The sequence below is a fragment of the Ursus americanus genome, chromosome 16 (assembly GCF_024610735.1).
Source record: "Ursus americanus isolate L20-20 chromosome 16, mUrsAme1.1.p, whole genome shotgun sequence".
Classification (NCBI taxonomy): Eukaryota; Metazoa; Chordata; class Mammalia; order Carnivora; family Ursidae; genus Ursus; species Ursus americanus.
In genome coordinates, this window is record NC_142142.1 from 18057980 (window position 1) to 18085890 (window position 27911).

The following is a 27911-nucleotide window of genomic DNA, read 5'->3' on the forward strand; positions in this document are numbered from 1 at the left end:
TGTTATCTAGGCCCTCAAAGCTTGATAATTGTAGAGAGAAAATGAAAATCAATTTTGTTTCTCTCCAAAGACAATGCTTAGCTTCCAGAAAGTGGGAAAAAATGCATTTGGTGCACAGTGGTAAAAAATGCAAGGCTTGAGAGTGAATCAGCAAAGTCTTGAATGCTATCACTGCCACTCACTTGGTGTCGCCATGGGTAAGTTGCTTAAATTCTCTCTGAAGTTTTGTTCTCTCATCTAAAAATGGGAAAGACGAGTGACTTTACCCACATAGTTGTGAAGATTTCTAGAAAGAATGCATACATAGCACTTAGCAGGATACTTGGCACATAGTTAACATTCAGTATACAACGGTTATTACTGTTTCATCATTTTAAAAGGTTTGTGAACAACCAGCTCAGTAGATATGTCAGGAAAGTATCATAATTCCTTATAATGTATTCTGAGTATTTTGAAGATGAGGTAGATTTTAACATATACAACTAAACGTTGGCTAAAATCATGGAAGTCAGCTGGGTGAGCTAAAATATATGAAATTAAAGAAATAAACCCAATCAGATATAAAATGAAAGTTATGGTCAAGATAATGCAGAATGAGTAAAGTCAGGAAAAAAAGAATGAATATTACCAAATTAGACTAAATGGGCAATGCACAAATCTTTCAATATCTTGACTGACAGCTAACCTGTAGTCCAACTTCTTGGCTACCCATTCGCATGTGGTATAATTTACATTATACATACTAAATGATATGGGACATATGGTCCTTTCATTGAAAACATTAAAAAGTCAGTTTGAGAAGTTCTTTATAGATCTTGGATACCAGTCTTTTATCTGTAGTATCATTTGCAAATATATTCTCCCATTCCGTGGGCTGCCTCTTAGTTTTCTTGACTGTTTCCTTGGCTGTGCAGAAGCTTTTTATCTTGATGAAGTCCCACAAGTTCATTTTATCTTTTGTTTCTCTTGCCTTTGGAGATGTGTCATGAAAAAGGTTGCTGTGGCTGATGTCGTAGAGGTTGCTGCCTATGCTCTCCTCTAGGATTTTGATGGATTCCTGTCTCACATCAAGGTCTTTCATCGATTTAGAGTTTATCTTTGTGTATGGTGTGAGAGAATGGTCAAGTTTCATTCTTTTGCATGTAGCTGTCCAATTTTCCCAGCACCATTTATTGAAGAGACTGTCTTTTTTCCACTGGATGTTATAAGCAACTAATGAATCATTGAACTTTACATCAAAGACCAGGGATGTACTGTATGGTGACTAACATAATATAATAAAAAAATATTAAAAAAAAAGAATATGGAGGGGAGAGAGGGGGTGGGTAACCAATGCATCAAGGAACTCAGGGATTCAGGAAGGAGTGAGTTCTAGAGCCTACTAACTTTGTATGGTATTTGGTTTACTGGTAGGAATTATAACTATCTCAAGTGTTGATATCTTAATAAAGAATGATATGTTTCTTAAAAAAAAAAAGAAGCTATATGAGCCCAAGTTCTAACCACCCCTTTCAGTTACTCATCACTGAGTGCTCCCATGTGTATCTATGATGCATGTGTCAATAAACTTGTTTGTTTTTCTCTTGTTAAAAAAATAAATAAAAAGTCAGTATTAAAATGTTAACCTCTAAACTTATATTTCCCATTTATTTATTAAAAAACTTATTAAACAAGGCTAAAAAACATTTAAGTGTGAGGTTTCTCCTCATGCAATGACCTTTGTCTCTGATTTATATTCTAAAAAATTGTCTAGAGATGACCCAAAGATCTGGGAGATACGAGGGTCCATCTAAGAACAACAAGCTAACTTGGGTTTAAACATCAGCTCCACACATAGTTAGGCAAACTTCTATGAACCCTCTCTTCATCTGTAAAATGGAGTAATATCTTTAGTCTCACAGTCATCGTACAGGTTGGAGGGGTTGATAGGGCTACATTTATAACCTAGCTCCTAGCACATAGAAGGCAGTCACTGAAGTAAGTTATCTTGACTTAGTTTCCTTTTTTTTTCTTTTCTTTTCTTTTTTCCCCCTTCCTTCCTTTCTTACTTCCTTTCCTTCCCTCTGTCTTTCTTTCCTTCCTTTCTTCCTTCCTTTCTTCCTTCTTTCCTTCCTTCCTTCCTTCGAGAAGGCAGGGAGGAGCAGAGGGAGAGAGAGAACCTTAAGTAGGTTCCATGCCCAGTGCAGAGCCTGACCTGGGACTTGATCTGACAACCCTGAAATCATGACCTGAGCTGAAATCAAGAGTGGGATGCTTAACAGACTGAGCCATCCAGGCACCCCAGTTTCTTTTTTCTTAAGTATTTTGGAAAACATCTAATCTATTTATTAAGTGCCCACATGGTTCTAAACTCATCCTTAGGTATTGGTGAAGCACAATACTGCTCCTGCCCTTGAGGATTTCACAGACTAGCTAATCATTTCATGAAACTGACGTCATACACTATGACGGAATGGATATGGAGTATAATGGAAAAAAACAACAAATTAGTTGGGGGTCTATGGGAGGATGAGGAATAAGTAGACCAAGAAAAACTACAGACAAAAAGAAATGCCATGGAGGCTGGATGTGCAGGGTGGCCAGAATTCTGTAGAAAAACAAGGAAAGAAAGGATTTCCCAGGCTCAGAATAAAAGTAGATGAGGCAGGTTATTCTTCCTTCTTATGGTTTAAAGTGGAGATGACTTCTCCAGTGAAATGCTCTGGGTCTTTTACCCCATCCCCAGAAGAAGGAAGTTTTATGCTAAGTTTGAAGAAAGAAACTGGGCATGCTCAGCTCACCATTTCCTCAGGAGTCAGCCAGCCAACCTAATCTTTAGCAATCTCTTTTCACTGTAAGATAAGCTTAGCAAGGCAGGCTTGCCTCTGTAGGAGAAGCTGGTCATTTGGGGTGGAGAGTAAATCTAGTTCAAAAGATCTTGGCAAGCCCATTTGACTGCCTACCATACCCATTTCCTCCAATGTAGCTTTTATCAGTAGTAAATCTGATTTAAAAAAAAAAATCTCTATCAGAATCTGGCACCTCTATCTTATCTGGTTTTAGTTTTAAGATGAAAAAAAAAGGATGCTATTTATTGAGCTCCTCAGACTTGATAGAGAGTGAGAGTTTAGAAATAAGTAACTGTATAGTGTATTCAAAAATGTGACACTTTTTTCCTTCAGGAGAAGACTATACTTAGGACAGGGAAAGGAGCAGAAACTGGTTTTAAGGTTTCAGACCGGTCAGTGAGTGGCTGATGGGGGCTTCTCTCTTACCCAAAAGAATTTGGACTGTATCCACTGTGTGGAGCCATTGAAGGATTTGAAGCAGGAGCGATACGAACAGGCATTTTGTGGGAGGAAGGGGTGCTGGAATATTCTGGCAGCTTGAGGTGGATGGATTTTGTGACATGTTGGAGGCAAAAAGCCAATCTAAAGACTGTTCCAATAGTCCAGGTAAGATCTTTGTGGGTAGATTTAGTCATCAATCCAATATTTAGCTCTAAATTCTTTTAGAATCTAAGAAATGTAAGACAGAAGACCAACACACCTTACTTCGAAATTATAGTTTTAAAATATCATAAAGGCCAAGGGGTGAAAAAGCTGTATATGCAGACAGATCCTTTCTGAGACAGTTTGATTTATGGTTTTTTTTTAAGATTTTATTTATTTATTTGACAGAGAGAGACAGCCAGCGAGAGAGGGAACACAAGCAGGGGGAGTGGGAGAGGAAGAAGCAGGTTCTTAGTGGAGGAGCCTGATGTGGGGCTCGATCCCATAACGCCGGGATCACGCCCTGAGCCGAAGGCAGATGCTTAACCACTGCGCCACCCAGGCGCCCCTGATTTGTGATTTTTTTGACTTTACAATGTGTGAAAGGCATACACATTGAGTAAAAACTGTACTTTGAATTTTGACCTTTTCGTGGGCTAGCGATATGCAGGATGATCTCTCTCGTGCTGCTGGGCAGCACCCAGTCAGCCATGGGATCATGAGGGTAGAGAAGCAACACACTTAACAACCATTCTGTAGTTATACAACCACTCCGTTCTTTACTTTCAGTACAGTACTCAACAAACTACATGAGATATTTAACATCATAAAGTAGCTGTTGTGTTAGATGGTTTTTGCTGTCTAACTAACGTAAGTGTTCTGAGCATGTTGAAGGTAGGCAAGGCTACACTATGATGCTCAGTAGGTTAGGTGTATTAAGTGCATTTTCCAATTACGATATTTTCAACTTACAATGGGTTTATCAGGACTTAGCCCCATTGTCAGTTGAGGAATATCTGTAATGAGGGTTCCAATAAGAGGAACTAAGCTCAGCTGTTGCTGAAATGGAGAGATGATTATGTGGACAATCTACAACTCATCAGAAATAATCACACCTAATTTAAAAACCATTGTCTAAGACAAGGCAAATTTCACCCATCATGTAATAGCTAGATGTTCCGCAGGGGAGGAAAAAATGAGCATTGCAAGACTCCTGCATCATCATTACCACCACCGAGAAAAGCATCTGCATGTAACAGTACCCATATAACAGATTAGGTCATAAAGGGTATAGGAAAGATAATTTGGATATGACTCATCTCATGATGTAACCTGTAACCCAATAGGAGGGAAGTTGTAGTAGACAGAGAACAGGCCTGGAAATCACAGCTACCTTCCTAACCCTCCACACTCTGGTCCAGGTTTATCTTGCTAAACAAGCACTGTGTTTTGAATTAACTAAATAGTATGGGTTTATATCTTAAAGATCTCATACATACACTAAAAAGGGTAAACTGAGCTAGCTTTTTGAAGAACATCTTCTGTTCCCTATTGGAGAAATGAGAAATAAAACTTAGGGATGCAATGCCATATTTCTTTATTCAGCAAGTATTTATTAAGAACTTATTGGATGTTCTCCATTGCGTTAGGTAAGTGACAGGTCTGTCCCTTGGGTGGAACAACCGCAGCAGCCACAGTGGACCCTGAGCTGGGGAGAGGGGTTAATCCTTAAATCATCAGTTGTCCTCCCAAATTTCAAAGGAGGTTAGAAAGCTTTTCCCATTACAGTTTTTGACACATTTATCCCTATTACAGAATGCTGAAGTCTTAAGAAAATAAATAAATAAATAAATAAATAAATAAATAAATAAATATTTAAATAGAATTTCTGAAAGTGCTGTAAGGAAATTATTTTTAAAACTGTATTTTTCCTATGCCATTCCCGAACCTATTACATTTGCAGAAGCCTCATCCATAATCAGCTCTATTGTGACCTAAGTAAGTTTAGTTTTCTGATCACTTAATGCTTATTGGCTTCTCATAAATCAAGTCAACATCAGCAAATGTAGGCTAACATATGAATTAGTACAGCACAATGAAAGGAGTGACCTTTTGGGGTCAGACCTGACTCCAAACATAAATCTGGTCCTTGTTAGTAATGTAAACTAGGGTAAGTTACTTTGCTTCTAAAGTCCATTCGTGACCTATAAAATGGGGGGAAGATGACCCATATCCCCATCCTTTTTGAAGGTTAAGTTAAATTAAGATAGTATATAAGAAATGTTTCACAAATGATGCCTATTATTATAATTTATTATAATTATGCCATTCACATAAAGTACACAGGATCTTCGAATGCCAAGTCTATAAAATAAATTAGAGATCTAGGCTGCCATTTTTTTCTTTCCTATTCACTGCTAACTGTGCTAATTTTCTCTCTGCTCTTTTCCAAGGGGCCCTGATGTAGCCTCACCATCTTTCTTAGCATCACTGTCCATTCAGCCATCATGAATCAATCAGCATCGACACAGTGAAACATATTAATAATGTTTTTCATCTAGTCTAGCTTCCTCCAGTTGACATGCACTAAGATTCTGAGACTTGGCTTGGGTGATTCAGAGTCCAGAGTTAGCTCAGCTAAATTTCCCAACTTCCAGTTTTGCATCTTTCCACTGGAGCACACTCACTCACTCTCCTCTGAGTTGTGAAACTCAAGCATGAGTCCAAGTTGGGAGAGGCAGATCACTTAACAGCCTGGCACTATGTGATTTCTGCTGAGGCACAGATTAAATCATGACCCTTGCAATATACAGTTACAGACGGATTTGCAACAAGGAACTGCACTCTGTCAAGGCTAATGCTAAAATGGGGTCAACAATACAGTAATTTTAGTGATGGAATAATGGATATTATACCAAACTACTGCCATGTTAGCCACAGCTATCACATGATAAGAGGACAATTTCAGATGCTACAAAATATGATTTATCAATTTTGACATCAATTTAGCCAATTGGTGTGGAATGTACAAAGGGAATATCTGTTCCCAGTGGCTTGTTTATTCATAAAAAATACAACTTACTTATTACTGTCTTAATACCAAATTGAAGTTTAAAGGAAGACTAACTCAGAAGAATGCTTGTTTATTTTCCAAAAATCCCCTTGGAATTTAAAATACCAGTATCAACTCTTAAAATAAAAGATTCAGAAAGAATAATGGACATATGCCTGCAGTACTCTTTTGTTACTTGAAGCTTAATCTTAAGAAATTGAGACTAGATTCCATCGTAAATGGACTCAATTTCCTACACCATCTCTCCTTCATATTTGGGGTAATTTCTAATAAATTTAATGTGTGGTGTTCCAGAGACATACTCAAGTTTTCACAGTTCAATTGAAAAGAAATGGATGGGGAGAGAGGGAGGGGACCATATGCTTGAACCATATGTTCTAAATAATAAGAATAAAGATAATTTTCAGTAAAGTCAAGTGATTATTTCCTTCTTAGCATCCTACGCAAACTCTCTTCATCTAGTGACTTCCCTTGGTAAAGATTATTGGTCATTCAATGTATTTATTTTTTTAAGATTTTATTTTATTTTTTTAATTTATTTGAAGAGATAGAGACAGCCTTCGTGAGAGGGAACACAAGCAGGGGGAGTGGGAGAGGAAGAAGCAGGCTCTTAGCGGAGGAGCCTGATGTGGGGCTCGATCCCAGAACGCTGGGATCATGCCCTGAGCTGAAGGCAGACGCTTAACGACTGCGCCACACAGGTGCCCCGGTCATTCAATGTATTTAAACAAGATATTACAAATACCTTTCTCATGAAAGTTTTAGAGGGAAGGGTCAATGCCAGAGCTGCAGAGGAAGGGGAAGGTCAATATCACATATTTGATGCGCCATGATCTACTGCCTTGTGCTCAGTATCTGGGGACTTTATTAAGATACCCTCTCAATATCCAACTTAAAAATGAAGTAAATTATAATTGCCCTTATAAGAGCAAAGCTCAGTCATTCAAGGTAACCTTAAAGAAATGCAAGAACACTCAGGTAAGCAGGATGGGTGAAAATATTATCCTCCCTAAAGAAAAATAACTGTATCTATCCGAAGTTTGGAAAAGATGTTAGGGGTCAAAAAGGGAAGCAAAGAAAAAAGGAACTCTCAGAGGTGAGGAATGTCTACCAATCACGAACACACTAGTTGGGAAGGAGTGTGAACATTTGAGTTCAAATAATTAACAAATTCCAAAGATGTTTTGACTCCACGGAGAGAGATCCAATAGCTGGAAAATTATCTTTCACTTCTTTCATTTTTCTTATCTGCTTCATTTTGTCATATTTTACCTCAAAGAAACCCACACTATTTAATCCATCTTATTGTTCTACATCCAGAATACAGCCTCAACCCATACAGTGGATCACCATCACCATTGTTGCTACCTGAGTCCAGCCATCATTATCCCTCCCTTGGAAACACATACTGCTACAGGACATTCTAAACAGGTTCCCTCCTGCCATTATCACCTCCCCACAGCTCATCCTCACTTTGTACATTAAGATCATGTCATGTCCAGTGGTTTCTTGTCGAATTTTTAATAAAATTCAGTCTCCCTCCTATAGTCTCCAAAGTCTACATGACTTGGACTTACCTACCTCTCCAATCTCCATTCCTGCCCTTCTTCCACATACTCTCTCTTTTCCATATTAACCTTCTTCTGTTGCAGAAAAATAGCAAACTTGTTGCTCCCCTAGAATCCTTGAACATGCTATTCTTTTATTTGTAACATCACCTGAAGATTTTTATAAAGGTTGTCTCCTTTTCAATTTTCATCCTTCAAATATCAACTCAGTGGTCTCCTCTTCATTAAAACCTTCCCTTACTCTAAAGAAGCACCCCCTCCATCAACCTATCCTCCATAGCACACTGCCCTAGTTTATTTTCTAGTCATATGTCATTATCTGAAGTAATCATTTATTTGTTTACTTGTTAATCTTATGTATTTCTCACTAAATCTTGCCTATTATATTTATTGCTATGTTTTCAAATCTCTAGAACAGGATTTGACATACACTAGATAATGAATAAATCCTTATGAATGAATAAACTAATGAATTTTATGTACATGGGTATTTCAATTCTTCTGATAATTGTCTTTTTCACTGAAATAAATTATTTTACATAGTTTGATATCATGTACATTTAAGTCAGTCTGAGTCAGTTTCATGGTCCCAATTTCCTCTGGATGCTTGTCAGATACTAGATACTTATTGGGGCTTTCAAAAAGACAAAATGTGGGATCCAGGGACCTAAAGAAGTACATTGTTAGCATGCCTCACCTAGCATATTATTCCCCCCCATCAATTTTTAAAGATACTGTGCTTTCATTCACTTATAAAATATGCCAGGCCCTATTCCTGCACTAAAGATGCAGAAGTAAATAAGGCACAGTTTGTATTCTCTCAAAGCTTCTAATATGGGAGATGAAGCAGACATGTAAGCAGTCACAATGCTAAGTGAAAAGTAGGTGATGTACAATATTCTGTGAGAGCACAGAAAAGGACGTTTTAAAGAAGATAACATTTGAGATTATCCTTGAATGTTGAATGTGATGTTATCAAACACACGAACAGGGAGAGTCATAATAAAGGGGGGGTATGAAAAAAGATTTGGCAGGAGACTGCACTGTGGCTTCAGGGAATCAGGGACAAGTGTTTGGCTGTTACAAGATCAAACAGGAGTAGCTGGCGATGGGGTTGGAGAGCAGGTTGAGGCCAAAATGAAGACCATCTTGAATGTTCTGCTAGGAAAGTCAAGTTTTACTTTGTAAACTAGTGTTTGGAAGCTTGTGTTGCATGAAATGCTGGTAAACATTTCATCACACACATTTAGGCAACATTGCACATATTATACCTGCCTTGTAAAGATGGAAAACCCCAAGGGCTTTGAACAATCCTATAATAAAAAATAAACAACTATTTAACATCCAACATAGACCATCCATTAATATTTCCAGACATACTTCCCTTCTCTAGAAGTCAGAGTACTCTTAAAGTGAAGCACTACTTTAAATGATTTGGATTTGCTAAGTCATTTAAATCGGTGAGTGATATGAATAGAACTGAGTGTTAAGATAAATTTGGCAACAAAAACATTTGGAATGGATGGAAGGCATCTGGGAGACCAGTGGCTAATGCAAATAGCTTATGTTAATGATAATGCACACTATACTCAAGAATCGAGAGTGAGAATATAAAAAGGGAAAGTGTTTGAGACACCCTGAGATATAATTTTATGTTAACTTTCATCAATTAATGAGTGAGGCCCTGGGTGGGGAAAGGTGACAGAGGTGTTGATAACTCCCTGATTTTTCTGTCATGGTAAATGGACTGAATTCTAGAACAGGTTTGAAAGCAGCCCAGGGCACAAGAAACAAAAAAGCAGGCTGAAGGCTCTGAGTGAACTGCCCAAAAAAGGATGGGGATCATAATACCAATTATTACCCATCCTTTTTAGACTTAATTATTAGAAAAGTAATAATTATAAGTTTATAAGGAACTACCAATTATGCTGGGCTCCTTAAAAAACTCAAAAGAGTTTCTGTCCTTAATCTACTTACAGTCCTCAACCTATTTAACTGTCACCTTTCTATTCAGTTCTTTGCGAATGATGTTCCCTACTGTACTGAAAAAACAGTCACCCTCATATCACCGATAGATTGGCTTCACATTTTGTTTAGGACAGCCAGAAAGTGCCCAGCCTTGATAAGAGGAGTCCATAGAATTATTGTATATACAAATTTAATTCTAAATATTGGCATCAGCATTGTAGTAGTGTGTTTTTACAGGATAACACTTCATACAATCATTTTAAGATATGGTTTTGACTTAAAATGACAGCCTGCCTTGCATTTTAAGACATGTGGACCCAAATCATCCTTGAATATGTCTATATACAAATTTCATAAAATTCTTACCCATACTGGGTTTTATATGCAAGCAATGAATCATGCAACACTACATCAAAAACTAATGATGTACTGTATGGTGATTAACATAACATAATAAAAAATTTTTTAAAAGATTAAACAAATTCTTACCCATATATAAGCATACTATAAGATAGGCAGGATATTTCCAGAATAGTTCCTTTCCCCATCAGATCCATTAGATCACTTTTCCTCTTCAGGTTCCCTGTCAATTTAGTGCCCACATTGCACTCCTCAGCAAACTCTCTATCGACACAGTCAGATAGCCTGTCTACGTCTGCCTGTTGTACTAATTACCTTTTCATCTGTCACTCAATTCAATCTTGCTCACCTACATCAGTGTGAGAAGAAGAGCATTCAGTTCTTTCCTTCCAGAGAACAGATATAGTGACAGGAGAGACAGGGGCATAGATCACTCACAAAGATAGTTAAAGAACTACTCCGCTATATTTAGGATACGAAGAAATTTCTCTCACCAGGACTTATAAGCAGAAACTACTCACTTATTTGTATACCTTTCCTCCTTCCTTCCTTCCTTCCTTCCTTCCTTCCTTCCTTCCTTCCATCCTACCAACCACCCAATCAACAAAGGAAGCATGTATTAAATTGCCAACTGGCTATTCTTACTATGCTAGGTATTATAGACAATGCCATAACAGTATCACAATTGGCTACAATAACATGAAAAGTAACTCATCTTCATTAACAAATAAAAACAAATTAAAATAGCAATGGCGTGTGATCTTTTAGCTTACAGAATTCATGAACTTTTTTAAAATGATAAAGCCATCAAGAGTAAAGGAGGAAAGATACGTTCATACACTCCTCAAATGAGAGGACTGTAAATTTGTAAAGTCCTCTTAGAAGCAAATTAGCAATTAATTCTAAGCTGTATGGAGCAGGAATCAGTCTCTTTTGTTTTCCTTTATACCCATATTGATTAACACAGTGTTTTGGCATATGGGAACTATTCAATCATTAATTACTGAATAAAAATTTGCTGAATGACTAGATAAATACTATGAGCCTTAAAAAAGTTGCATAATTGACTCAGTTTCCTTTCCTGAAAATATATCTCTATGAGAAATGTGATCAAAAGTCCATGTACATCAATGCTTACTTCAATATTGTTTGTATTAATTATAACAAAAAAGATAACCTAAACTCCAACAATTTAAATTTTGATAGAAACAGGAATATTTGGCAGTAATAAAATTATATGAACAAGAAAAATAGTTTCCTGACTTAGGAAAATGTTCACAATATATTATTAGTTTTAAAAAGCAATATGGTTTTATATTGTTAAATTCTCACAGGTGCATACAGACAATATATTTAGGTGAGCATGTGTTAATACAAAATATTATATATATTTTTCTGAATATACATATATAGAGACAATTAAAAACAAAAAGGGTATCAAAACATTAACTGTGGTTACCTCGAGGTGGAATTAGAAGTGTTTTAATTTTTTTCAAACAAACCTTTAGCTTAAAATATTTTTACCAGAAATGTGTTATTTTTACATCAAAACTAAATAATAAAACTATTTTTAAAAAGTAGTATAAATGCTCACCCTTAAGAAACGAAGAGGATTTATAATTCTAAAAAAAATGAAGCCTTAAGAACCCTAAAGCACTGCAGGTAAGTGCAGTAATATGTGTGCTAGAGAGTAAACTAGATCAGAAAAATGAATGAATAGTATGAAAACAGAATCAAAACTGTTTTGTATGACTGTCTTTCCAGTCTGTCGGAAGCAGATATATTGACAAATCATTCTAAAACATAATAAGATTCTAGGAATTGCTTACATAGTTCTAAAGTTAATTTCTTTTTAAAGAAAACAGTACTATTGAAAAACTATAACAATCACTGTTGACCACTAGCTAACTAGCACAGCCCATCCGAATAAAGTACAAAGGTCTTCAGTTATGGATTTTTAATGTGGTGGTGCCAACTACTGTACTCTGAGCACTTATATTTAATGATGAAAATGATGGAGAAAAAAGGTCATGCAGTATACAACAGATCGTACAGAAATGAATTATAAAATAATATTTCATGACATTATTTCAGCCTTCTAGAGAACAAGTGACTCCTAAATTGGACAAAGAAGCTGTGCAGAATCAATTTTTTTTCTGGTCCTCTCAAAGTACAGTACTGCACCTTTCATCACTGAACACCATGACCCACTTGAATGCAGAACCTAATTTCTGAACTGTGATTCCAATATTTTCACAGCACCACAACAGAATAAGAATCTGAGTCAAACTAAAAACAAAACAATAAATGCATGTTAACTTTTTATTATATTCTGTTACTAAATAGAACTACTATAAGGGTAAAAGATGTCACTCTTTATCTTAAGGCATGTGTATAATTAGTAATAATAATAATTATAAAGCAAATTTAAAACTAATTAAGTACTTTCTATACAAGGCCCTGTGCTAACATTCATTCAGAAACTAAGAACACTTTATTGAACTATTGCTATATGTGGGGTACTGGGGAAACAAGGGTAAAATGTGCTCTAATGGAATTCAGCTTAGTGGAGCATATAGATAAGTACTCATAACTGTGATACAGTGTATAGGTAAATCATATACAGTAATCAGCTAGACATAAAGGTACAGATCACATGGTCTCTCCTCTCCACAGACAGGGATATAATTGAGGAGTCTGGGGCAAATGTATAACTTGATAATGATACTATAAGAATTGTCACAAAGTAATTGGACAACTAGTATTGTGAGTTGCACTGTAATTGGGCTATAAAAAATTTTTCACTCTCTCATCAACTGACTGACAAATTAACAACAATGCAAGGTAATATGCTAATTGTGCAGGATACCATGTTAAGAATACGTTTTGCAAGCTACGATGGGCTGGATAGGATTAATGAGGAGCATGTACTTGAACCAGGTCTTTAAAAATTGGATAGACCCTGTTAGGCAGAATGGGACATTGCATCAGAAGGAAATGGAAAATTGATAGTCTAATGCAGAGGTTGGCAAACTTTTTCTGTAAAGGGCCAGATTTTCAATGCTATTAAACTCAACCTTTCCACTTTATAATAATTGTTTTGTAAGATTCTCCTTTCTCCATCTGGAATGAAATTCATAGATAATACAACTGCCCACATATATTTTTATATACTAACGTAAAAGGAGAAATACAGAAAAGTATTTTATATTAGAAAGATGTTTTCAATATGTCAATCTGTGAGCCCAACTGTACTGAACAGTGCAATGAAGTAGTTCAAATGCTTACATATACTTATAATTAACAGATACGGATTTAAACGGAATAAAGACACCGGATATTATTTCTCACAAGAAGTACAGGAAAACTGAAAGAAAAAACACATAGATGATGGATCCTAGATTAAAAATTAGTGTTGGAAGAAATAGTAACCGATCATTTGCAAAGAATAAGAGATCAAAGGAAATAACCTCAGTTCAAATACAGATAATCTAAGAAGAGTGCCAATAGTTACCGCGGAGAAAGCTTAAAAAAAAAGTCATATTTTTAGAAATAAACCGACCCATATTTATAACTTTGGTGTCAAAATAGTTCCCTGTTTCCTATAGGACAGGCCAGTGAGGGAGTTCATCTCTTTATCCCTGTTTGGAGTTCTCCCCAATGTAAGGCATGCATTTGATTTCTAGTACTTCAAAAGACTTTGGAACTCTATCCTTTAATTAAAAAATGGGGAGTGGGGACTGGATTAAACAACAACAGCAGCAATAGCAACATAACAACTCAGAACCTAAGAGCTTATAGGGAAGTTGAGTGTAGATGACCTTTGGGATAATATCGGAGTAGTTCTGAAAACAACAGAAAATTAAACAATAAATAATTTCAGTTACTTTCGCAAAACATATTTTTTCATTGTATGATAAAATGTTTTAAAAATTAATATATGTCAATGAAATAAAATGTTTTTAAAACAATCCTATTAATGAAATTTGTATTTTATATATCTCTGACAATTTAAAATCTTTGGTTCTATGTCTATTAAAAGAAGCCTCAAGTCTCTTCAGTTACATAATGGCAGGTGATATTTATAAATGGAGACTGATACAGGGGAGATGTATCGGTGACAGCAATCAATGCAGGAGCGGGAGCGTTAGGATGGGATCTTCCAAAATAGGAATCAATTCCTGTTAAATCCCTAACAGCACAAAATACAATGATTCCTTGATTTACATAGAAGTTACATTCCCAGAAGATTTAATGATTAGTAAATCCTTGCAGAAAATATGTTATATCTGTTTGTAAAACTGAATTTGATTTTAGGCCTAGAAAATCATAAACTTAAAAAAATCTTCATGAAGGTCTAGTAGCAGGTTAAACATTGTATAGTACAAGGGGAGATTCTTTGTTGTGCAGAACTTCTTTGCACATGACCATGCACCTAGCATCCCTGGCTCCTTTCTGCTAGATGCCAGCATCACCTCCCAATCATCAGTAATACACAAAGTATCTCTCTATAGTTCTAAAATTATTTCTATGGGCTCTCCTCTCTCTTTTGGGATTGCTGGTCTGAATTACGAAGTAGTAGAAATAAGAAGTAAAGATAACTTTTTATATAATGCCTAACACTGCATTACCAAGAAATTGCATGCTTAATAATTTTCTGCCAATAACTAACTTCAGAAAGAGGAACACAGGGCTTAGAGAGAGTGGGCATCTTGATACAGTAAAAAAGTAACTCAGTTCTTCATTCAAAGGCAGGGACCAATTCTGCCACAAACTGAAGGACCCTGAGCAAATCTTTTAACTTCTCTAGGCTTCATGTTCTCCTCCTTTGAAAAATGTACTAGATAACCTCTAAATTCCCATACACCTCTGACATAATTATAACACGTATATATGCCTTTGGGAAAATAAAAGAAGGGAACAAAGTAGACTAGAGAATGGAGGAGAATAAAATTGGGTGGGGTTGCATTTGTAACAAATCAAACAATATCATAAAAAGGAAGAGGATGGACAATGGAGATGGTAGTATTAAAGAAAGATATTTGATTCTTGGCATGATAAATACACAAGTAGCTAACATGTGAGATTTACAACATTCAACACTGTGGTAATGCTTTTGGACATAAGACAGATAATGTCTACATGTGCTTTTGTTCTGTACGTATATCAAGTTTAAAATACATGGTTCTGGAGCCGAGATGCCCTGCAACAGATGACTGGATTAAGAAGTTGTGGTCCATATATACAATGGAATATTACTCAGCAATCAGAAAGAATGAGTTCTCAACATTTGCTACAACATGGACAGCACTGGAGGAGATAATGCTTAGTGAAATAAGTCAAGCAGAGAAAGACAACTATCATATGATTTCTCTCATCTATGGAACATAAGAACTAGAATGATCAGTAGGGGAAGAAAGGGATAAAGAAAGGGGGGGTAATCAGAAGGGGGAATGAAACATGAGAGACTATGGACTATGAGAAACAAACTGAGGGCTACAGAGGGGAGGGGGGTGGGGGAATGGGATAGACCGGTGATGGGTAGTAAGGAGGGCACATATTGCATGGTGCACTGGGTGTTATACACAACTAATGAATCATCGAGCCTTACATCGAAAACTGGGGATGTACTGTATGGTGACTAACATAATATAATAAAAAATCATTATTAATAAAAAAAAATAAATAAAAAAAAATAAAATACATGGTTCTCACTTCCTCACTATAAATTTTTGCAAGATGGAATCTAATTTGCAAATAAGCACAGATTTCAAGGTATTTCTTAGAGCAAGTATCAGTGCTGTGAGAATCCACTCCAACTCCTTCAGATCAGCACAATTCATAACCTCAATCAGAGAGGGGAGAGGGTTTTAGAGGTCCAACCAACTCAGGGTTCCCAAGACCAGAAAATGAAGCAGAATGGGAAATTCTAGGATTCTGCTAAGGAGTGCCCATTCTCCCAAACACGTAAAACACTCCAATTCCTTAAGGAAAATTCCTGTTAAATTAGAAAGTTATAAAGGTCTCTGGGGGTGTTCTACCTCCCATTGTTCCTCAAAGAGGTCATTCTGTAAGATTTCGTGGAAAGGGTAAGTGATCATATAGACACCTACATTTGAAACAAAATCTACCCTTATCAGATGTGCCATCAGGAGAAAGTTACTCAGCCTTAATTTTCACATCTACAAAATGGGGATTTAAAAAAAAATTTTTTTAAGTTTTTGTTTATTTATTTGTCAGAGAGAGAGAGAGAGAGAGCACACGCACAAGCAGGGGGAGAGGCCCAGACAGAGGGAGAAACAGACTGAGCAGGGAGCCCAATGTGGGACTCGATCCCAGGACTTTGCGATCATGACCTGAGCTGAAGGCAGACACTTAACCTACTGAATGACCCAGGCATCCCTATAAAATGGGGATTTTAATGTTGTTGGGAGAATTCAAAAATGACCAACATAAAGTCATAGCATAATACTGCACGCATTGTGGGTATCATGAGTATTCAATAAATCTTATCACCTTTTCTCTTTCCTTTCCCACCCTCAGTTTGTCTCTACTTGTCCAGCCCTAGAGAAAATGCTTTGCTCATGTCAGTATCCAGAAGAGGGGTGATTGAAGAGCTGGCCAAGCAGCTTCAGGTATGCTCAAGGAATGACTAGAACTTTAATTCCTTCGGTATTATCTCTTATTCTTTTCTGTTTCCTTTGCCTGGGGGCAGCTGGTGTTTTCCAGAGACTAAAAAGTCTTATTCTTCCTTGGTAAGGGGCTCTCTTTCTAGAAGGAATGAGTAGAAGCAGTTGCAGAGTTAAAACAAGCTGTCAGATCTTTCTGGCTGGACATAAGCTGAGCCTGAGATTTCAGCCTAGGGCAACCCTACTTCTTGGACAAAAAAGGTTCTCTGCACTCAAGTTGCTGCAAACTTCTGTGTCTGGAAGAGCTGCAAAGGGATCGTTAGGGAAGATTTACAGAGTTTGGCTAAATGCTTCTAGCAGGATGTTGCTGAGAAAATCTAATATCACCTTACCTTTGAATATAAGATAAAGGGAATGCGACTTCATCAATACAATTCTATTATGTATATATTTTGTCTGTGTGTGTGTGTGTGTGTGTGTGTGTCTGTGTCTGTGTGTATGCATTGTTGTAAATCTCTGAGAACCCTGAAGGGCAAAATGTAATCCCGTCATCATGTGGTACTGTGCCAAATGTTTCTGAACAGTTGCCTAACCTAACCTTCATCATTATAAGTAAGACATCAAAAAATTCAGTGAACAAAGGAGAAATTCTAATAAAGGACCGCAATACTGATTAATTAATTTGATGGACAATAAGTTCTTCTGGTTAAAAAAACATAATTTGGGGGGCACCTGGGTGGCACAGCGGTTAAGCGTCTGCCTTCGGCTCAGGGCGTGATCCCGGTGTTCTGGGATCGAGCCCCACATCAGGCTCCTCCGCTATGAGCCTGCTTCTTCCTCTCCCACTCCCCCTGCTTGTGTTCCCTCTCTTGCTGGCTGTCTCTATCTCTGTCAAATAAATAAATAAAATCTTTAAAAAAAATAATTTGGATATCATCAATAATAATAAATACCACTTATTGAGCATTTCCCATGTTCTAAGCAGCATGCTGGGCTCTTTTATATAGAGTATTTTCAATTCTTATTAAATTTTCCCATAATACCATTTTATCATCCTAAGTTTTACAGAGAAGACAAATGAATCTTAAAGAGGTTAAGGAAGTGAGGTCACACAGAGCTAGTAAGTTCAAATTTAGGATTGTCTCGCCTTAAAGCATAAATTTCTTCCAAAGCACTTCTATTAATGTATGAGTGTTAGTTGACAAAGTCACAGAATATTAGTATTGCAAAAGATATGAGAGTTCATTTAGGGAAGATGGTTTTTCTTAGAAACAGAGAAACTGAGGCCCAGAATGGTTCACTGAGCACAAAGCCTACCACACGGAGAGTGGCCGAGCCGGCGCCGGGCCCCTGCAGTGACCGACTTCATGCTGCCAGCTCAGTGGAGTCCTCATCAAAGCCCACGAGACTCTTTGTGACCAAGCCCTGCCCAGGTCTCCATCCCCAGCTCTTGATGAACCCACTCTCTAGTGCCCAGTATTCTGGGCAAACAGAACTCTGAGCAGTTCCACCCAGCAACCCAGGTGTTATATGTGTTTCTGTTTTTGTGTTTTTACCCAGAAAGCTTATCTCTGCTCACTTGATAAACACAGGCACTTTACTTTTAGGTTCAATTCAATTCAGCCCAAGGATCACCACCTCCGGAAGTCTTCCCTGATTGACTTATTTTTCTCTTCCTAGCCAATCAGATATATCAGGAATAGGTGAATAATAGCCAACTTTTATTGCAGGCTTCTTATTCAGTCATCCTATAAATATTTATTGAACTCCTACTACATGTAAGCACTGTGCTAAGTGCCTTATATTTATTATGTTAATCATTCCTCACTACAATCCTGAGTTAGGTACTAATTTTATGCTCATTTTATAAAACAGAAAATCTAGGCTTAAAGAGATGCAGTATCTTTTCATAAAAATAAAATTAAATAAATAAATATATACATAAAAAAGATCTTGCTTTCTTACTCCTCCGTGGTTCCTCTGTATCCTGAATATATATCTACTATAGACTTTGTAGAACTCTACGGAACTTGTTTCCCTTCCAATTTGTGACTTATGATGATGTAATTCTGTACATATAATGATATACTTACTAAATATTATATACCATTGCAGGCCGTAAGCTCCACAATGGTAGGGGTAGCATATGTTTTGTTTACAATTATATCCCCGGGCCTGACAGAACAGCACATGCTAAGCACTCAGGAAATGATAGTTGACTAAACAAATGAAGAATGAATGAATGAAATACAAATGCATAGAATTCTGGTCTTTGAATCTTCACTGTTTTGTGCTTTCTCCCCAGGTTAGTCTGCACTGGGGAGAAATGCCACATAAGCAATGTTGGACATCCTTTTTTTTCCCCCAAAGGCCAACACTATTATCCTAGATGTGCATTCTAGAACTCCTTCTGGACACTATAATTTTCCATTTTCTTACCTATTATTATGGTTATATTAATTCTACAGATCCAAATGGAATGAAAACTTATTTGAGAAAGGACAGAAGCTGTTTTTTAGTCTTGCTGAGGAACAACATAATGACAGTGTCTTGTTAGTACACAGCACCCCAAATAACAGGAGTTTGGCAAAGAGCCTTGGGAGGAACTCAAGTCATTACCATGGCCCTCTATTATAGCAGCCGGAAATCACACTGCTGATTTCCACGTAGTACAGCAAATACCTCTGAGGGCAGGATCCCAGCTCTCTGACACTAACAGCCCTCAGGCATGCTCTGTAGCACATGTGGGGCCCTAGGCTACTCTACAGCACGCACTCTCCTCCCATTGACTTTATCCAGAATTTAATGTTTAGTATCATTAACCTCCATTCTTTGTTTCACAATATTTCACAGGATATCTCTAGTTAATTTAAGGCATAAGAATAGTATCATAAAATTCTCAAAACAGACTTGCCCACTAATGGACACATATGCCTACACATAGACACACATATAGTCTTATTTTTTTGATAATATCTATGGGTATACAGTACTTTCACATACGTGTATATTTTAAATATTAGATATATTCTATAGATACATATGTAAATGAATACACATATATATACATGTATTCATATATATATATATATATGAATACACATACATAAATCAGCATTTTAGAACACTTTATAAAAAGTAAAGAAATGTACTTTATATGGAGAGAATAAAACATCCTTTGGAAGAACAAGATAGTACCTTCTGGGTGAGAAAAGAATAATATAGAACTTTAATTTCTATATGTATGTATGTATGTATATGTATGCCTACATGTATATGTATATATGTACTTATAAATATATGAAAATATGTTAATATGTGCAAGTATTTAGGTATTATAGGGATATTTAAATACGTATATTAAAATTTATGTATAGCACTTTCACATGACTGAGATGGTAGAAGAGTGGAAGGGTCAGTTGTCACTACACTAAAGACCTTAAAAGATATAGTATGGTAACTCTAATATTTGAGGATCATTGTTCTTCCTAGGTAACAATAAAGTACCTGTGAATGAGAGAGAAAATGTATAGAAATGTGTGTGTAAAAGAATGGGAGATGGTGGCTGTCTCAATTTATTGCCTTCTCATATGTCACTGGATCTTTAATTATCAGTACAGAGAGTCTATTTTGATCCTTTAAAGCATTAAATGGTTATAAATTTAAGAAAAGTAGGAGGCTGACTTTGTTAAAAACCAAGGAAGGGAAAAGTTTCCCTTGACAAAAAATGTACAGAAATTTGAGAGCATGGTTATTTTAATATACTATTAGAGATTTTGGTTTGAGAAATTATCATTTATGAAATGCAAATCTTTTTACATCTTGGATAAAAAGAATTGTGACCATAAAACAAGTTTGCTTATTCTACTCTAAAGCAAGTTGGCTTATTCTACTCTGTGCAAAAACTATAAGCTAGATGTGTGTTTGTCTTTTTGCCTGTGTGAGCCTTGAGAATCTAACATAGTCATCACAGAGATATACTTTAAAGACATTTAAATGCATATATTTGTAAAAGAATATGTAGACACGTCAAAATTGTCAAGACTGTTTTTTCAGTTTAGAATTCATGTTAACTTTAAAAAAATAACCAAGTTTCCAAATATCAAACTCCATTTCAAACAGAACCAGTTTAATACTAAAAAGACAATATATTCTTCATTTAAATCAAGATGCTGAGATGCATGATATTAACGCATCAAAAGTCACATATATGCAACAGATCTAGCAATATATAATACTCTTGGAAGTACTTAAAAAAAAAACTAATATTAAAATTAGAATGTTTTCTCCACCTCTCAGATCATAACATTTCATTCGAGATCAATAGCCACTTCTCAATTATGCTAAGATCACATTAAAATCAAGAAAGGATTTTTTTTCTGCAAACAGCTTTTCTCTTTTTCAATGGATATTTAAGGGCGATTGTTGTTCAATATTTATGACAGTGATTACAGGTGCACTTTATTTAAATTTTACAGGATTTATAGGAAGTTGTCTTTCCTCTTCTGGATGGGGGCAGGAAACAATGAGCCAATTTCATTTCTGATAAAATGCCAGTAGTTTGGGGCAAGAATAAGCTAGAAATTAAATTAAGGGAATCTGCACATCTGCTTCAGAAACACATTATAGAAGAAAGAGAATTATAGTTTTTAATATAAATAACCTTATTGATTCCCTATGAATAAATAAAATGTTTCATTATTTTATTCTGAGTGTAATCATCCTCTAGTTTGCTCCCAATTATTCCATTTGTTTGTAAAATGAATTATTTAGCATAAACAAAATTTCTTCCCTGTTACTGAAAAGGTATACAGTATTATAAGAGTAAAATTAGAATAGCATACTTCAAATCACTACTTTCCATATCTGAAGAAATAAATGCCCCTTTATGATTAAAGAAACCTTTAATCATAAATATCTAAGTTTATTTTTTCTCTCCCGTAAAAAAAAAAAATGAGGCTAGGCAGGACACAAAAGTTAACAATGATTAGAAGTTAAAGTGCTGCTAAAAGCCTATGATACAGCATAGTAAAATCATCTGAGGACTAGAGAACTTGAACTTGGGGAAAAGTCACTGAAAGAAACTGAGCACAGCGTCTTTGGATTCTCACAGGCCACCCAGAGGTGTGAGCCCACAAACACCTGTGAAAATGACAGGTTTTCCAGGCCCACTATTCTCCGAACAGGCGTGCCCAGTCGGCAAGGAGGACCCGGCAAAGTTTCCAAACCATGCTACCCTCTCACACAACTTGCTCTCAGTTTCTTCCGATATTCAAGGGAAAGTCATAAGGAAAAGGCTCACCTGTGTTGGGCTGAACCAACCATGTGGGCAGGCGCAACGCTCCCCACAAGTCCCTTTGCCCTTGGTGCCCGTCTTGTGGGGGCTTTTCCGCACACTGTCCCACAAAGTGACCAGCTTGGTCCTGTTTGAAGCTGGGCCCCCAGGTCCTGAAGAGGGCATGGTCTGAGAATTGTACCCAAGCCCCTGAGGGCTCCTCTGCCAGCCACAAGCGCAGTGGGCATCCCTGATCAGTGTGGGTGCACTCCTGCCGGCATCCATGCCATCGGACCCCCGGCTGCAGCTGTGTTGCTTGGTGAGGTATGCATTCATACTGCACTGATGCCTACTCTCTCCTTTGGTCAGCTCTGCACAGGAATGTCTCCTCCCTCACACCCCTTTCTTCCAGGCAGTTGTAAAAGTCTTTTTTTTTTTCCTCCCGTGGATCCCTCAGTATCTTTGACAGCTGCTATAAGCAGTGCATCGTGGGAGCAGCGAGAGCAGCTCCGCACAGCATTATCTGCGGGCTGGTAGCTCTTTGTCAATAGATGACTCAACTCACAGAGCAACTTGACAGTATCCCTGCTCTAGGCAGAAGCAATCAATGCTCCACACAGCTGGGCTACAAGACTGTACACTGTGTTACAAACCCTTTTTGGATGGAGCCCCACAGTAAAGAATACTCTTTGCAATTTGGCATTCTGGCGTTTCCCTCTCCCAGATGAGCCCTCCACAAAATACAGACCTCAGGAGAGAAAGCTTCTTATCAGACTAGCAGGACCCTTCTAGGCTGAAATAATATGGGATAGGCAATTTAAAATGATGGGAAAGTTAACCTGTAAAGGAATTTCCAACATTTACAGGAATCACTTATCTAGAGAGATATTTGCCAAGACACAGAACAAATCATGAGGTAACTGAGTAAGAGCATCAATATTAAGTCTAAACAACATTAATTCATTTAGAAAAATCACCGAGATCACAGCATTATACTACAGTCCTTTAAAATTTGGAGGTTTAATTTGTTTTAGATCATGATTATATATTATAATCCAAACATGCATTTTTTATGCTATGAATGATTATTAATTCTTTCTGATTCAAAATAAAGCAATTTCCAAAGTTCAAAACTGATGGGTTGGCTTATTTTAACATAGTGTTTTTCCTTACCCCAAATTATTCTGAGGATTTCCTTTCAAATACTTTACCACAACAAATACATTCACCACAGAGAGAGTCTGCATTTTAAAGTGAAAGACACATCCAACTCTGCCATCCAGTATTTTGGTTTCCACAGACAGAATTTTCAAATTCTTTCACTGGAAAATGAGTGAAATCTATCCAATTTAAAGCAATTGCCTTCCAGGGAGGACATGATTGTTTTAAAATTTTAGTATGATTGCAGAAGCCATACATAGTATTTTTAGTAAAGAGAAAGGCTAATTACTAGAGCACTTAGAATTTTTATTATGTTTGAAACTTTCCATGTTTATTGCCAAAATGTCTATCCTTATCACATATCCCTGAGGGAACAATTTTGGTTTGATTGGGATACAAGCTGCCATCTATGCAGCACCAAACAAAAATGAAATAGTCCCAAGAGACAATGATTTTATCTATAGACCATCAGATCCACCTTCTCACTGCTGGGGCAGTGTAGACCTCATTTCCCACTGAGTTGGCAAGGTTCTTATTTCAAAGTCTAGGATTATAACATATTCTACATTTCAACACCAGAACTCCCTGGACGAATCATTGTTATATATAAAAACCCCGAAAGGAAGAAGCAGGATCTACTCTTCCTGTGTATTTCCATAAAAGGGTCCTTTCCCAAATTTTGCACAAGGGGTTTCTATAAGTAACTTGCCTGGCAATGTAGGGATTCAAAACACCTTTGCTAAATAATAATGACCTATATGTGTAGGTTCAAAGGGTAGGCCTGGTTTGCTATTGACCTCTTCCCGCACCCCCAAGGACCTAGCACACTGCCTGCCCAGCATATAGCAGACTTAAAATAAATATATATTTTTTGGATGAATGAATGAATGGTTGAGTGAGTGGATATATAGAAGGAGAGAGACAGGCAGGAACTGACTAACATGTTTTGAAAATAATATCTAGTTCAGCAATGCCCCAGAAACTTAAATTATTTCTTTAAGATCAGCTTTAGTGTTGGTTTTGAGGTGTTTAAGAAATTTGCCAAAAAAAAAAAAGAAGAAGAAGATTTGAACTGTTTGGTAGAAATAACAATGGCATTAATGGTCTTTTCTCCTGAAAAAGAATTCAGGAGTTAAGATCAATACCTAAAAACAGTAAAATTGAGGCAAATAGATCATCATGTGATGCTCAGTGAGAAAAAGGGCAGGATATCAGCAACATCTCTTTCCTTCTCTGCTCTCTCCTCTGTCCTCCTCTCTTCTCTTCCCCTTCCCTCTTTCTTTCCCCCACCCCCTCATTTTTTATGCTGGGATCAAGGGATAATGCCTGAAAGAACTTCTACGTCAAATAAAGCCCTAGAGAACTTCATATTTGTCTGGTGTCACCATGATGCATGGCTATAGGACTTGATGCGATATGGCAATACTATCACCCTCAAATGAGAATGTCAAGAAGTGATAAGTTTGACTCTCTCCAGTCTTATCTAACCATAGATGCTTCTCGAGTTTTTCAGGCAGATACCATTGCTCAAAGGCCCATTGCCATCTTTAGGGAATGCATGCCCTGTTCTCACCCATTTGCCTCTCAAATATAAGAATCAATCTGAACAGGAGTAAGTCAGCGTGAATCCATTAAAATTTTGTAATGGTGTGTGTGGTGTGCAGCAAGACAGAAAATGTCCCGGCTAGGCACTACGCGGAGATATTATAAATCTTCATAGGGACCTAAATGTGTTATGAATGGGTTGTTTGGAATGAGCTATCTCTTCCCATTACAAGGACAATAGAATTTTTGTTTTACTAACCTCAGTATGCCATTTCTAAACAGATAAACATCATATATTGCATAACTAATGTTACTTTCCTCCAAAGATCCTAAAGTCCATAGCAAACTTTCATGAAACGTATTATAAGACTGTATGGAAATTATTTCACTTTAACATAGGTAAAATATATCCAGCCTCCTGCCTTCCCCTTTTCCCCCGATTTTTTTTTTCTTTTTAAACATGACATTTGGCTTTCTAAGTCTGATGACAGCCCACTTACACAGATAAATACGTCCAACTAGCCCACTGTACTATGAGACAGACCAACTAATTAAAGATAATTCAATTTGATCAACTGTAATTGGACAATTGTAATGACCATGAGATGACATGAAATTCTGGCCAAAGAAGAAATTAGTGGTGCACAAGTACATATCCTACTTATCATTGTGATTTAACATGGGCAGATGGTGCACTGGGTAATGCCTCGATGAGATATATCTTACTGACCTCTCTTTGACCTGACACTGACGCCACAGAACAATCCCTAGTTTTAAAGCAAGAGCTTAAAACTAATATCCGGCTTGATTTGTTTAATAAAAAATAAATAGCAAAGATGAATTACTAAATAAATTGTTCTGTACTAAAGCACTATGCAGACTTTGTTTCCAGAAAAAAATTTCCTTCAGGCATTCTATGCACAGGGTAAATGAAAATATTAATTACGAAAGAAGAGCTGAGTGCTTGCTAAAGAAGGACTGGGCAGCACAAGCCCCGTAGCAGCTATAAGTAATGTGTGAAATAATCACAAAGTAATATAAGGTAATAGCTAACAATTTTTCTTGATTTGAAAAGTGTACACAGTCCATTCCTGGGGCCGCAGACTAGAGATGTTATAAATGCCAACTAATATTCTTCTACATCTAATAGCCTTTGGCCTGGACGATCTCTAGATCCGAGCACATTCACCTTTGGAAGTAAAAGAGAACTGAGAATATTTAAAGTATTTTAGTCTTTAAAATTATTTCCAAAATCCTTAAATCAATTGAATTATAATTCTGCCCTAGAGGGCAGACACAAGCAAGAATTAAGAGGGTGGAAAGACACATGCCAAATTGCCATAGAGATTTAACCTGGACTGAGGATATAATAGAAAGTGGAAAAAAATTTTTTAAATGTCCCCAAGTACATTCTCACTAATGTACTTGGACTTGGGTAGATATTGATGAAGAGGGGATTGGCCTGAATTAACAATAAGGCTAAATTGTAAGATGGTTTTCAGGAAACACAGATTTATTATATTCTAACACATTCAGTAACACTATTAGAGAAATAAGAACACAAGTTATGTGACATTTCTTAAAGAATCTGAAAGGAATACTAAAAAAAGGTAATAATCATTTATAATTTACATATTTTAGCAACAGAATCTAAGTGATGGACTGCAGTACTGCAGGAATTTGTTCTTATCCTGCAAGATGAACCCGATGTTGCTTCTGTGAAGCTTTCCAAGTCCCCCTGGACTATTCGGTTGCTCTCTACAGTGTTTGTATACTTGTGCAAGTATCTTTCACGTTCGTCTATTTCTCTCAATCACCGTGATGACCACCCCATCTAAGCTGGCATCATTTCTGTGTAAAACCGGTGAAACAGCTTCTTAACTGGTCTCTGGCACCCACCCTTACTCCTATTCATCCTCACACAGTGGCAAGAGGGACTTCTAAAATGTGAAAATGATCCAGTCCTATCCTGCTTGATAGCTGTCGATAAAGTCCCATTCTCCGGGGATCTTTATCCCCACAGAGAGAACAATCTTTAAAGCGTCTTCCATGGTCCTTAATCATGTCCTGCGTGACCTGGCCTCTATGGCTTCCACCACTTTCATCCGTGCTCACGCCCCGGTCAGTCCTGCTCTCCAGCCGCACAAGCCTCGACTACCTGCGCTTAGTCCCACCGCGTGGCCACTGCGCATGCTCTCTTCCCCTCTCCGCAGTTCCACGCAATTCATCCTGCTTACCCTTCCCTGGCTCGCATGGAGAGACAGCCTCCCAAAAGCCACACCAAGGAAACATACAGTACAATCTAAGAGCAAAAGTGGGCTTGTGATGCAGCACAACCCCAAAACAACTCTCCCAGACCTTCCTCTCTGCCAGTTTGCCATCCTGAAGCCTCTTCTGTTTAGAAACTCTGGAATCTTCCCCGCCTTCCAGGGCTCAACTCAAATGTCACCTTTACAAGAGAGCGTTCCCAGGACACTGTCCCTCCCTTCCAGAGCAGCGCCTATCATCCTCTCACTGAACACTCATTTAGCACTTGTGCTTCTTTGTTACAACACTAACAACACTTGTATTAAAAGCCATAATTACCCTATTATTTGTTTTGTGTCCTATCCCCCAAACCGAGTGTAGGTAACGCCCATTGGGGAAGGGAGAGAGCTCTCTTTTGTGAATCTGCATCCTCCAAACCAAGCATAAAGTAAATGTTAGTATTTATTAAAACAAATCAAACAAGAAAGAAGATAAACTTGTCTTTCAGGAGTCATACCAACATTAGCATTTGGGTCTGTGTTCTACCTCCTGGTGTAAATGAATAAATAAGGATTTGAACCTAATAACAACACAACACAACACAAAACAAAACAAAACAAAAAAACAACAATTTGCTTTTAAGGTCAGCGTTTAAGTGAAACATTCACTGTGGCTGAGAAGCCTAAGTGTATTAACTAATTCTTTTGAAGAAATTTGCTTCTGGTCTTCTAATGCGAAGAAATTGAAACAGCTTTTGTTTATTTTAGCAAGATATTCATTCATAAAAGCTGTACTTCCTGACAGCTGGGCTTTTCTCTCAAGTGTTTTCAAATT

At 37.1% G+C, this 27911-nt stretch overlaps 1 protein-coding gene across 6 annotated transcripts in view; it reads right to left on the minus strand.

The window, feature by feature from the left end:
• DLG2 (discs large MAGUK scaffold protein 2) overlaps positions 1–27911 on the minus strand; it is an 857148-nt gene that overhangs the window by 718609 nt on the left and 110628 nt on the right. For 4 of the 6 annotated variants that reach the window (XM_045815593.2, XM_087868196.1, XM_087868199.1 and 1 more), the window contains exon 1: positions 22152–22475. The exons of the other annotated variants lie outside the window; for them this stretch is intronic. In XM_045815593.2, the coding sequence (XP_045671549.2) occupies positions 22152–22460 (309 nt within the window). In that variant the 5' untranslated portion in view covers positions 22461–22475. Of the gene's footprint in view, positions 1–22151; positions 22476–27911 lie in introns of those variants that run through there. 6 annotated transcript variants of the gene reach the window in all.